The sequence below is a fragment of the Pteropus vampyrus genome, unplaced genomic scaffold, assembly GCF_000151845.1.
Source record: "Pteropus vampyrus isolate Shadow unplaced genomic scaffold, Pvam_2.0 Scaffold17, whole genome shotgun sequence".
NCBI lineage: Eukaryota > Metazoa > Chordata > Mammalia > Chiroptera > Pteropodidae > Pteropus > Pteropus vampyrus.
In genome coordinates, this window is record NW_011888798.1 from 5481223 (window position 1) to 5495913 (window position 14691).

General features: G+C 29.7%; 1 protein-coding gene across 1 annotated transcript in view; it reads left to right on the forward strand.

Moving 5' to 3' along the window:
* The window catches only part of LRP1B (LDL receptor related protein 1B), a 1708438-nt gene extending 1697853 nt beyond the window's left edge, over positions 1 to 10585 (forward strand). The window contains exons 88-91 of the mRNA XM_011354519.1: positions 4796 to 4886; positions 5846 to 5990; positions 8841 to 8939; positions 10400 to 10585. Of these exons, the coding sequence (XP_011352821.1) occupies positions 4796 to 4886; positions 5846 to 5990; positions 8841 to 8939; positions 10400 to 10540 (476 nt within the window). The 3' untranslated portion in view covers positions 10541 to 10585. The remainder of the gene's footprint in view (positions 1 to 4795; positions 4887 to 5845; positions 5991 to 8840; positions 8940 to 10399) is intronic.
* Positions 10586 to 14691: the final 4106 nt, after the last annotated feature.

Genomic DNA, 14691 nt, shown 5'->3' on the forward strand with positions numbered 1-14691 from the left:
AATTTTCAATTTGTATATAAGGTCATTCAAATGGGAAGGTTTAATGTTTAGAAAACGGTGTGGAGGAGGGGTGTGCCAGATATTTTTCACTGGAGGATGAAGTCTTCAACTGTTTGCAGGGGCAACAAGCTCCCTTAAAACAAAATGCCTCTAATTACATGCAACAGTTCTAAAACAGAGAACATCAAATGGGAGGAGGAGTTCCAGGTAGTTGTAACTCTTGTCCCAAAGATTCTGATGTTCTTTCTTCCTTCACTGAATAAAGTCACTAAATTTAATGGAAGTATCAAGGCACATTGAAAGAGCTATTAGCTATGTAATTCATATTTCGGATTTGAGCAAGGTTGACCAAATAATGACTCTATTAGAAGATATTTTACATTAGACATTTATGCTGAGGAAAACTTCCCTCAATAAGTAAAAAGAAGAAAAAAATAGTTAAACTGATTCTTCCTAAGGTAGAAGGGTTATTTTATTCTCTAGTGAAGCCCAGTGGTTTTGAATGATTGTCAAATGTTCCCTGAACTTGAGCAGAAGTCATTTGCCCAATAAGAAAGATGGATACTTTCAGGAAAGTGTTTTTAAATCTGCATTTTTGCTTACAGTGAAGCATTTCATAATCATTGGACCTTGGAATAATTGAGAATACACTTCCACTGCTGGCCTAAGTGCCATCAACTGGCACAGAGATTTACCTTTCTAATTGATGCACAGCTTTTTAAATCATCTCTGAGTAGTAATACTGATATTTTCTGGCCCTTCCTGTTTAAAGTATCTAAAATTCTGCCTGTAGAATTAAGCAGATCTATTATCCTTTGACTGTCTACTTGGGTTCTACTTGAAAAAGCTAGTCTGACTCTTCTGAAGTTATTTTGAATAGTTTTAAACTAAGGATGATACAACTCAGTATATATTCTTATTTTAATTTTGCCTAAAGTTTGAAGGGAGTAAACATGCAGTGTCTGAATTATGCAGTTCGTATATATCAAAATTGAGGAGGATATAAGTATAATCAGCATTTGTGGGGCAGTAATGTAGATACGTATATGTATATTATCTATATTTATATCTATACATCATCATTTATATTTATCATCTATTCATATTCCACAGGAATCTCAGGCTCAGCATACCCTCAGATGTTCTCATCACCTTCTCTCACTCAACTAGCCAATTTCCTGTACCTCGTTTTGCTTTCCTATATATATATGGATGGCTGAAAAATCTACCTAGTTACCCAAGCAAAATTTAACTGTTCTTAATGCTCCTTGTCTCTTAAGTCAAGTCAAACAATATATCCAGTGATATTACTTCCTAAATTTTCTTCGACCTTGCTCTTTTTTTTAAATAATAGAAATGCCCAGCTCATTTACATAGCTTACACAGCCCTTCAGAACATCACCTTTGCTGTCCTCTACAGCCACATCTCCTTGCACCACTCTGCATTCTGCACATCAGCCACATTGTTGTTTTTTGATCTTTCCTCCTCTAGACTTTTACATTTCTCTTCCTAGATTAATTCAATATCGCTTTGTCCCACTTGACCTGAATTCTATTTCATGAAACTAAAGAAGACTCATCCCTCAGGTCTCAGAGACATCCAGTCCTCTTCCATCCCGGATCTAGTTGGATGCCCTTCCTTTATATTTCTAGAGCAATGCATATTTTTTCCCGGAATAGTGTTTATCGCGCTATCTTAAATAAATCCATTTCTTTGTCATCTCCTAAATATACATCAAAAAACATGAGGGGAGGCATGTTTGTTCCCCTGGCACAAAGTAGAGTACATGTTGAACGTGTAGGAGATGGCAACATTTAAAATATATTTGCTAAATAAAAATTGAATATATAGTCCATACGATATCCTAGGAACTCTGCTAAGTACAAAGAGAGATGAACAATTTATATCCTCACATTACAAATAAATTGGTTTCTACAATATATTGTACAAACTGCAAAACAGTCATGAATAGAATGCTATGACAATATATATTTTTAATTAATTAATAAACATGTAGCACTTTCTAGGTAAATCGACAATCATATTTACATTATTATGAAGTAGATATTAATGATTACACTCATTTTATAGATGTGTAGATGGAGGCAAGACAAATAATAAGGATATGTTGCTAGTAATTCGAAGTTTGAACAGAGGTAGCCTGGCTCCAGAGTTCCTTATCTCAACTACTATACTGTACTGCCTCTCTCATGGAAGGGGTCTCTAGAACATAAAAATTTGATAATATAGTTACTTTTCTAATGAAAAAAGTGTTGTATAATGAGGCTTCAGAAAAATATTGCAAAGAAAAAGTTGCTCTGTTGTTAAGATATTCTCTCAGCCCTTAATAAGTACAGAAAGTACTTTTTGAAGTCATTTTAGAACAATCCACCAATAATATACTGTTAAAAAAATCACCTGCAATATGACCATCACATGTTGCAATTTTATAGTTACTGCTATATGTGCTACTTAGAAAAATGTACCTATTTTGAAAAATACCTATCTTATGATTCTAAAAATATATGTGGTTGCCAATTGTTTTATAACTTGCCAAACTGCTATCCTGCATTATTTATTGGCAACCTTAAGCATTACTGCAGTTATCTCGATTAGTTATATAAACATATCAGAAATCTAGATTCTTAAACAAAGTATTATTTAAGATTTATAAAGGATTGGAACTGCCGTTCATGATGGGAGAAAGAAGAAAAAGGAAGTTTTTTGTTTCCTAGAATACATAATTAACAGCATTTCTATCTTACAGAATAAAAGACTATGTAGAACAAATAAAATTTAATATTCTAAATAATATACAGTTTCATTGAGGGAAAAGTAACTTTATATACCTTAAAACCAATAGTATTTTATACCTACTAATTTATCACAAATTTTAGCGGGAAAATGATAAATAGTAAAGTAATAATATTTACAAAGTCTTGATCAATCAGTTAAAGTCATAGTTTATGAAGAAACCAACTGTTCACTGGTATTTAAACTTCAGGAACAAATATTCACTACTATCTAGGGTGCCAGATTCTCTGCTGTCATTAATTACTAATAAATTACACATTCATATAAAGTTCACTTTCCCAAAACCATATTAAATCAAACTCACTAAAAACAAGAAAAAATAAAAACATGAAAAAATAAAATGAGTTTTTTATTTTAGAAACTGACTAAAGAAAGCAAGCCATATTTTTTCTTGCAAGGAAGACATAGTTACTTGGTTATTTTAGACAAATTATTTTTGAAATTTCAAACTGACAGATTATTTTACACATGACATCTCTTTAATAAAGACTTTTTGGCATTTTGGTAAGTAAATTCCACTATGTACTGTCTCACACAGATAATTTTGGGCTAGAACTGTTAAAACTGACCTATATTTCTATTTTAAAGTTCCTAAGCAGCTGCTTATTGTGCTTAATATTACCATACATTTCTACCACAGTATGTTTACATTCACATGTATTTGCAAAGGAAAATTCAAATATTTAATAATTCTTAATGGTTCATCACTGAATCATTCAAGATCTCCACATGAAATTTCAATTAGTTTTTGGGCTGCTTTGTTCTTAATTTAAGCAGTGATTAACCTGACTTAACTAAATCAATCAGATGCTTATTCCAAATAAAGAGAGCCTTTGTTTCATGGGCACTAGATATTTGTTGGAAAAATAATATTAGGTTATGTTTTATTATATTATTATATTTTTATTATATTATTATTTTTAAAGTATTATCTCCTTTTTTGGAAAAAAATTAATGTCCCATATTGCCAACCTAGAAATGGAGGGCAGAGGTTCTCCTCAGTTTTGCTTTTTCCCTGCTTAGATGCATAAAAACTAATACTCAGTTTCTTAGACCACTTTTGAAGATCTATCCCATAGATATTTTATTTCATTTTGAAGATAGGTGATATAATATGAGATCACTCTTATAAATACGTGAAAAAAAGAAAAAAATGTCCATTTACACCATAAGTCCAACTCTGCAGAGATGTTTTGCTGAAACTATTCCAGAAGTGGAACTTGAGAAATAAAATCCCCTCTGCTCCCCTATTTTGTTGAATCAAGTTAACAGCCCTATTGGTAGGTCTTTTTGCTCTGTTTCATTGGTAAAGAGCAGGAGCTTCAAAACAAATTTTTTTTATGCTTAAAAATTCCTCAATTTATATGATTTTGAAAAATATTTTTATATACTATTTAATATTTCAGTGCCTAAATAATATTTAAAGTGTCAAGCCTCAAATTTTAAATAACCTATTTGATGTCTCACTTCAAGTAATTTGTGAAACATATTTAGGCCTATTGTCATCACAAATCCAGTGCCGACGTCCCTTTTTTGTTTTGCCAGGCTGCACTAACTTGTCACATGTACTCCTGGCCAGAGAGAAGTTATAGCTGAAGGAACAAAACTGAGGGTGGGAATGTGACCAGTAAAATTGTGTAAATGTGTGTTCAGTCCTGGTTGATTTATAAGGCGTTACCAGCATGTACTTACATCATTGCAAGTAAATGTGTGTGGTGAGACTGAGACTCAAACTGATAAAAGTAGATATTTTGAAACTCAACGTTTTAACTGCAACATATAAGTGAAAGATATTTAAATAAACATTTCCAGTAGATCAAGAATTTGTAGGAGTAATGTTTCAGTAACACGAACTAGGAATGTAGACATTCGGCCTAAGCTTTGTTATATCAGTGGTCAAATGATTTGTTGTAATATTTAGTTATATCAGTCTTTACTTTTTGTTTATGTGTTCATTCTCTTCATTCACTTCTTTTTCAGGAAGTATTGCTATCATTGTGCCTCTTGTCCTCTTGGTTACTTTGATAGCCACCTTAGTAATTGGTTTAGTGCTTTGTAAAAGAAAAAGAAGGTAAGATGGAATGTTATAGACTAACAGGAAATAAATTACACAAACAATTACAGAAACATAAAGATTTATTTAAATTTCTTAAAACATGTTATTTTATCTAAAATCCTGTTTTCTAAACCATTTTATACCTCTATTTCATTTTGAGTGATTATAATTCTAATGCCCCTTCCCCAATGTTATGTATGCTTGCTAGTGGAATGGCTCCATTTATATATTCTAAAAAAATTAACAAAGAGACATATTAATTAAAATTTTACTGGAATTTTACATTTGTGGTGGTTTTTCCTTGAAATCACAAGTCTCTGAAAGGGATTTTATTATATTAATGTGTAAGATTAGTGATGTCAATATAATCATACTGAATATGTATTGTGTATAAGAAATTGTGCATTTCATTCCTAAAATGTGCATTTGTTTATGGTATATATTACTAGTAGTGTTATTATTCAATTTACATGCATATGTATATAGTTTTAAAGATCCAGAAAGAGTGAATTACCTGTGGGGTTATTACCCAGAACGAAGGGTTTGTGGATCAGTTTTTAATTATGTTAAAGAGTATTTTAGTTATATGACTTGAGTATTGAAAATGATCTATTTCAGTGTTTCCTTATCACTATCTTTTCGAATAGTTTTCAGAAAGAAAGGGGAAAAGTTGAATTTATAAATATGATTTATAAATATAATCGGTTTCAGCTAATGGGGTATTATTTATTATGAATATGTTCTAAGTGCAATTTTATTGTTAAATATAAATAATTTGGAAAAATAACATTGTATTAAGACATTTTTGTTCCTTTGTGACTTGATGAATGTCATTTATTTTGATTGAATTTTATTTATGAATTTACCATTAATTATATTAAAATAAGTCAATAAATCTATAAATATAATAGTTTCATGCACCATGATTGTGATATTTAAACAAGTCACACTATATTAATATTCACATATTCTAGGACAAAAACTATTCGAAGACAACCTATTATCAATGGAGGAATAAATGTAGAAATTGGCAATCCATCTTACAACATGTATGAGGTGGATCATGATCACAGCGATGGAGGTCTTTTAGATCCAGGTTTTATGATAGATCCAGCAAAGGTAATATGTTTTAAAATGATGGACAGTGAGCACTGAGATTCTTGAGTCACATTTCTGTAATACGATTGTGATTTCATCAGCATTTTCTTTAGAAGAGATGATAACATTCAATGCATCCTAAAATTCTTACAGTAAAGAATTTTAGGATGCATTGAATGTTATCATCTCTTCTAAAGAAAAAATTAAATTATGGATTACATTCACCTGAAGCCTGAAGTTAGTATAACATGTTTTGGAAAATACATATTTATTTATTCACTTAATTTATAAACATACACTGTTTACTTCAAATAATATCTTATTTAAATGTGTTGAGATACCAACACATCTAATTATACAGCCTAGTAAAAAAAACTATCTAAAATATATTTTTAATAATAAAAAGAGAAGAGTACTTTATTGTTAAAATAAAGAATTTATTTCCAGCGTTTCATTGAAGACTCAACTAAACTATGTCCATGGCTTCTTTCATATCAAATCACTTTTGAAACATATTTTTTCTATGTGCTATAAAACTCTTGCTATTGATTCGAGGCATGTCATTGATACCTATAGCCCAAAATTCCAGTCTTTTTTTAAAGTTCCTGTTAGTTCATATCATTTTATGCTTAGATTATCAGGTTTTAAGAAAATTAGATAAATAATTATCCAGATAAATTAAACTCACAAAGATTCATTTCACTCTATTATTTGAATATTATACATGATAATTATAGAATATTTTGCTATTAACTAAAAGCATCAATTTGCTATCATGGAATAATTTTTCTTAACTTATTCATATATTTATTGAATATTTATTTATTTACTTTCTGATATATTAAAGATACTTTGTCCAAAAAACACCTTTATATTATAAATAATCACAGTGACTGACCCACATCTAAATGGTTTTGCATTCATAGTAACAGCTGTTCCCAAAGAAGTTCAATCAAGTCCCTTACATTTAATCTAGTTATGACTCCACAGTCATACTTTCAAAGCCTGAAATTGATGGTCAAGTATTCATTTCTATGAAAAAAAAATCAATCATAATTGTACGGATTTTTTTTTTTTACTCTCAGAAGATATCATAGTGATTTTTTCCTAGTTAGAAATAATTTTATAGTTACTACTATTAATTCAGTAACTAACTCCTACATTTGAAATTGTTCATGAAATAAGTCCTTATAAGTTTCACTGTTTTCTACTTGATATTGAAAGACTATATATACTGTATACATTGTTATTTGATAACTTATCTATTAAGACATCTTAAATAATAAACTTTTTATATTCTTTGAACTTTTCTTAGGAATAAAAATATAGCATCTATAAGTATTCTATGAACTGATGACAACATACTAAAGCACAGTTTTTATAAAAAAGGGAGTTCTCGTTTTCTCCCATTATATATATTTTTTTCTAGAGATAGAATTAAGCCAATTTTGGACACTGAAAGAGACTAGCTTTTTAGTACTTTATTTAAATTTTTTTCCACATTTACTCTAGGAAGATAAAACTGCTTCAGTGCCCCTCAAATATATGTTTAATGTACTTAGCACATAACATTTAATATATTTATTTATCAATTTGCTTACTGATTGACCAAAATTATATTAAATGTAACTTAGATGGCTGATTCTAGCTGGATCCTGATGTTTGAAATGTAAATATGAATTGTTGCCTATTCATAAGAAATAACTGCAGAAAACACAACTAGTCCTAATAGGTATAAACAATTTTTAAAAGTGGAGAGTCACACCAAAGCAGCCTTAAAGATCAAATATTTTTCATAGAGTGTTCACTGTATTGCAATGGTTTGATATACTAAAGATGTGACCAAATATATATAAGTTCCATTACACATAAAGATTTCTGTTGTTCGGTCATTTTTATTGTTTTCAAAATAAATAAAATTTCTACTTTGATGGTACCTTATAATCAAAAGAAATGAAATAATAAAGTTAATTTTAAAAGATTTATCTATGGAAGCAATCACAGAACAGTTCAGAAGTTCAAAAAAGGAGAATTAGTATTTACTGGTTTTTATCTCCAAATTCATCACAATCCTTAGATTGTTTTTAGTATCTTCTAAATTAGACGTTTGTGGGGGAAAATAAATAGGCAATATTGACCTAATTTCATGTTTAAGATCTTTTCCTGAGACCTTTGCCCTTGTCGCAAACTTTGTGATCATTCATTGTTAGGTATTGATAGTTAAAATTTTTAAATATGTATATTAACTAATATTTTTATATTCTTTAACTTTTCACCATTGTTTTTTTCTTTTGGGTCACCAAAAATACTCTATTATGAATATGAGTATACTGGATTGGCTACTTCTACCCTTAAACCCAAGAAATTCTAAAGTCCGTACTTATATGAAGAGTTAGTGAGCCAATTTAATTACTAATTAATCTGTGTTAGACTCGAGAGTCAGATTTTCCAAAATTCAAATGTTTATTTTATGATATATCAAATTTATGATGTTTTTTTTTCCCCCTAAAAATATAGAGTGGTGATGAATCTTTAATTAGTCAGATATTCGAGTGTCCACAATTGGCTACTGTCGAAAACTTTCAGTGACAAAACCTTAAATGGGGGAAGCTGGTATACTTTTCACGGTGCTGTTAGCAAACATATGCTTTCATTGAGGAGGATAAAATTAATTTAACCTAGATACATCTACCTATGAAGCACAGATTCAATATCAATAGTTTTTAAGTTATTAAAGCTAGCACAAACACACTGTTCATGTCCCAGAGCTACAGAGTATTTTTATGTTGTTATAACTTGATATAAGTTCATGAAAATGAAAAGAATTCCATGATATTAGATCAGAAACTAATGTTTTCTGTTTACATACAGGCCAGATATATAGGGGGCGGGTCCAGTGCTTTCAAGCTTCCACATACAGCGCCGCCCATCTACCTAAACTCTGATTTGAAAGGACCACTAACTGCTGGGGTGAGAAAATAAAATTAATTATTTCATATCCATTCCATCACAGAACCCCTCACAATCAAAAATGATTATTAGATTTATTTATTTTAATTTTTCAATACAAGAATATTTACAGCAGCTGATTACTAGATTTAGATAAGAGCTTGCCCTTGAGTTTTAAATTAACACAAGATTTGAAAACAGCATTAAAATCAGGGGCTTATGTTATATTGTTATATGTCCTACGTATGCATGTTATCATTTTAGTCAAGCTATTAAATAGAAATAGTTCTGCCGAATTTGAAAATGTTATAGCGCTTTAACAATAAATTTGAATATTTGCTATTCTTAGAAATCTCTAACCAGAAATATAAACTGAGTAATTTATACAAATTAATTTGCTTTTATTCATTTCCTATAAGATACTTTAATATATACAAATTTATTGTCCAGTTAAATAAAAATATACTATAAAATTAAGCATTATGTTGAGCAATTAGAAATGGTCTAATGAAAACATTCTTAACTTTTTTATGAAGTAACTAACTATTTTCTAGAGAAAGATGCACTGTTATATGGTTCATGTTAGAAGAGGGATAAAATAAGGGTTTCAAGTTCCCCATTAGCTGTTTTTCATTCTCATTTTTTTATCATGTTTGTCTCATTTGCATGGCTCAATGATTATAGTGTTTCTTTAGATTTAATATTTTGTAAAGACAAAACAAAACTAAATAAACATTAGGCAATAATTTCTTGAGTTAAGTTGCAATTAGTAAACTAATAAACATTTGTATATATTTTTCAACTGAAAGAGATCATTTCTACATGTTTCGATTCTTCCTCAAAATGTATAAATATGTACGCAACTTATGATATGTGTACTTTACAATTCTTTGGAAGAGTCTCAAAATATTTTCAGTATTAAATATATATAGATAGTTTGAAGCAAAAAAAGTGTCTTTATTTTAGAGCCTACTTCACCAATATTTTTCTTTTTATTTTTCTTTGTTTTCTTGCTTTTAACTGCATATTGAAAAATTATAAACTCTGAGCAATTATATGGCTTTCTGTAAACACATCTTTCCTGCCACTGCAATAGCAATAAAGAGAGAAAATATATGGACTGGAAATTAGACTATTTAGTTTAATGTTTTATGCTTTTAAGTAGTCTCAGTGAATAGTTTTCATGAAGTTTTCTTTAGGATTTTAATATTATGTCAAAGCTCCCATTAGGTTCACAGGTTACCTGAAAAACACCATTACGATGTTATCTAATACTATGCTAAGGTCAACTAAAGCCTGTAATTTAAATCGTTACATTTAAATTGTTGCATTTAAATCATTAAATGTAAATTAATTTATTTAGTAAATTAAATGTATTTCATATAAATGTTATTAACATTAAAAAATAGACATTCTAGAAAATAATTAATGAGGTCAAAACTGATAATAAAATTGTACTTATTTATTTTTTTCTCCTTCAGCCAACAAATTACTCCAATCCTGTGTATGCAAAATTGTATATGGATGGGCAAAACTGTCGAAATTCCTTAGGAAGTGTTGATGAAAGGAAAGAACTGCTTCCAAAGAAAATAGAAATTGGGATAAGAGAGACAGTGGCATAATCAGTGATACCTTTTATATGCTGTATAAATGTATAAAATATAAGGATTACTTTTGTATGTTTCAACAGTATTATACTTGTTTTGGCATCAGCATTACTTCTTTCTTTATCTTTTTCCTAGTTAATTGTTTTCTGAGTTTCCTGGGTTCTATATTTTGCTGATGACTATTGATTGACCATTTGTATGGTATTTTTATGAAAAAGAACTGCACTACAGTACAATTTACAACAATGCTGCTGATATGACACACCTTTGAATTTGTTAAAATTAAAAACAACATATTCCTTTGTAGTGTGAAAATATGAGCAATCTATTTTATATGAACTTTTTTGGTTCTACTTAACAAGAGACTGTACTTTTTCATTCTATAGTCTGAACGCTGTAATACAATGTCATTTTACTTTTCCGTTTAAATTGATGGAAGAATGATTAAATGGTCAACTCTCTTCTTTGTGCCTGTTAAGATTGATTCAGACTACTGAAAATATAGAGGCCTCACAAGTTCGGCATCACCTGCTTTGAAATTAGCCTTAGATTTGCCAAGTGATAGATGAAAATTTTGAGGAAAATCTTTAAAAATATATAAAATTAATAATTTGCATGAACACATATGACTACATTTCCAAAATTTAGTGGACTGTATGTGATATACTAAACACATACACTGTGAACAATATTTATATTTAGGTAGTAGAACATAGCAAAAATACAACCAAATGTGGAAAGACCGTGTTTGCTATGGGATAAGACCTTTTTTTCTCCCTCAGTCTTGAGGTAAATAGCCCGCCTAGAGCACAACAGGGCATTGGGTACTCATGTCTTAGGAATTCCTTCCCAGCTATGTGCTTTTTGTGGAAGACTAACCCAACCCCTTACAACACACACACACACACACACACACACACACACACACACACACACTAAAGAATACAACACTAAAGAATAATATATAAGCACACAAATTGATGACAGAATTTCAATTTTGTGAATGCATTCTCTTTGCTAGTTCGAAATGACTGCAAAACAGTCATTATAATATGGTATGATAGAGTAATCAATAAATATTTTCAACATACAATATATGACTAACTCAACATTTGCCCTATCCAAAATGTATTCTTAAAGGATTTCCTAAGTTATAGAACAATTATCTGCCCATAATCAAAGGTGGAGAGTATATATGCTGATCAGTTACTCTGGTACTCTGGGATTTTTTTTTTGTTATGCAAAACACATGAACCCCATTCATTTGTTTGTTTGTTTTCAATTTTTAATTAAAGCAAGTACGATTTATTTAAGTTGTATAAAAAAAAAGGATAACATTTTTATACAAATATCTTTAAAGGCACAAAAGATTTATTCACAAGGTATGGAGGGCTTTTTGTTCCTCTGATAGACATGACTGACTTTTAGCTGTCATAATGTATTAACCTAACAGATGAAATATGTTTGTGGTTGCTCTTTATCCCTTTGTACAAGCATTAAAAAGAAAAAAAAAATTGCTGTTTTATAAAGAGACTTTTTGTTGTACTATGTGCATGCATACTACCTATTTCTAAACTTTGCCATATTGAGGCCTTTATAAACTATTGATTTATGTAATACTAGTGCAATTTTGCTTGAACAATGTTATGCATATCATAAACTTTTTCAGGTTCTTGTTTAAGTACATTTTTTAAATTGAACAGTATTTTTCCTTTTGGTTATAATAGTCATTTTGCCTATGTTTCTACAATGAAGTGTTGAATACTTTATAAAAAATTGTTGATTGACTTATTTAAATGAAATTCTACATATTTAAGTGCCTGTGTTGGGTAGTTTTTAAAAATAAGAAAATTCCTATCTTCATGGAGTTTAATATTCCTAGGAAACTATTTCAGTAAACACAAGACATAATTTTTATTTCTTTAGAACATAATTTCTGGGATAGGGTTAATTTTGTTGAATCATTTTTAAAAGCACAATGGAGAAGGCATTTTCTCCCTTCTTGAAGCAGAAACATTTCCCTTAGTTTTTCCTTTTCCACTTCCTTACATTGATCATCATAGATTCCATGTTGCAATGGAAAGATAAGTTATATACAGTCGATAACAATTGTGTTGAAATAAGCTGAAGTTCTTCCTTCCCCTTCTCATCCTCAAAAAGTGCACTTTATTAAAAACTCAGATTCCATTACAGGTTGTTTACACATTGATTTATAAGTAGAATGGTTATTGGTATACCTACTTGAAGTATCAGACTACAGAGGCAAATGAAGAAGGGTTTTGTTTACTGTAGCTATCATTGAATTATACTTTCTGAAGTGGCCTTTTTATAATAGGGTTTTATGACCGTAACTGAAATTACTATTTGAAAGAAACAGAACCCACATATTGGAATGATCTTCATATAAATAATATTAGTATAAATATCTAGCAAATTATATATAAAATACAACAAACCAACTAATACTCAGAGTCTGACATCGATTACCTGTATTCTCACTAGAGAACTGATTAAAGCCATAGTCAAGAGGCTTAGGATGTGCTTTTTAACCCCTAGGGCTTCTCTGCATTTTCATGGTCCTTACGTATTTCTACATTATGCTTCATCACCTCATGCTGATTCATTCAAGTCCATATTGGAGTACATAGTCTTTCTGTTCCCAGTTACTCTGCATTTAGTCTTTACAAGACAAAGACAATTTTTCAAGTACTCAAAGTTAATTTACTCTATTTCCATTATGCTAGCTCTTTCTATTTCATTTTTTTTTGCAAAAACTCATGTAAATGCTATAAATTCAGGTGTATAATTTTGCTCCACAGTGACCATTTTTTATAAATGCCATCATCAAAATACTTCCCAAAATAATCCTTCAAGCTTTAATGTACATATTTTCTAAAAATAAAAGTTTTCAGGGAAACTCTCCTCCTTACCCAAATGCCTTTTCTTCCGAAGTAGAGCTTTTCAACCTCTTGACATTTGGGGCCAGTTAATTCATTGATGTCCTTTATTGGGTAGTATACTTAGCAGTATCCCTGCCCTCTTATCCATTAGTTGCTACGGGCACCGCCCAGAGTTGTAACAACAAAAACCATCTGCAGACATCGTCAGATGTCTTCTAGAGAACAAAATTGCTGTTGTTAAGAACTGCTGATCTAGTGCTGTGCTCTGTCTTCTGCTATTAAATGACAGTCAGCTGAAATAGCTGAGTCAAAAAAAGAGACCCTTTCATCGTCAAAATCATGGCATTCTCAAGTTTTGATTTTAATTATTTAATGCTGATGATGCATGTTATAGTTATAGAAATTTAGTATTAGTAAAGTGCTTATGTAGTTTTTTAAAAGTCATTACAGAGGGAAAACATTTTATTTAGAAACTGATACAGTTTTGTATAAATTGGGCCATTTTTATTTTAATAGTTCTGTTTTATTTGTGGCCATTTTGATGTCGTTGGTGATCACATTTTATTTTTTATTTGTGTTTGATTATATGCTTATTTTGTTGGGTTTTGAGGTTGAGATTTAAGCTTGCACTTTTCTTCTAGGAGTATTACTTTACACTTTTACAATGATTCGGATACAAAGAAGTTAATATTCAATGTATGTTCTAGCTATTATAAATGAACTAGTATAGTATGCAAATTGCTCATAATTTCCAAATCCCTAACAAGGAATATTGGTATATGTGATAAAAAAAATAGAAAAAAATATTGCTAATTTTTCTTTTTCCTCTTTCATCTCCATATGTTCATATAGTTACTCTTGATGTAAAATTTTACTTCTATCCACTTTTTATTTATTTTTTTTGTTTATTTTTTTCATTAAGTTTATTGGGGTAACATTGGTTAATACAGTTATATAATTTTGAGATGTACCTTATAATTTGACATCTATATATTCTATTGTGTGTTTATCCACTTTTTAAAAGTAGTTTTCATTATTTTATGCCCCATTCTAATTATTGTCAGTTTATTTAATAGTGACTTTCTCAATATTAGATGAAATATTTAAATTTAATGTAAATTAGAGTCTTTATTTAAATAGGAAGCCTTGATTTGAAATTTTAAAAAAAGATTGACTCAAATACTTCTTTGTGAAGATGACAACTGGGTAATACAGCACAAAGTTATTTTTTCTGATTCATTTTGAATGTGAGAAAAACAACAAAAA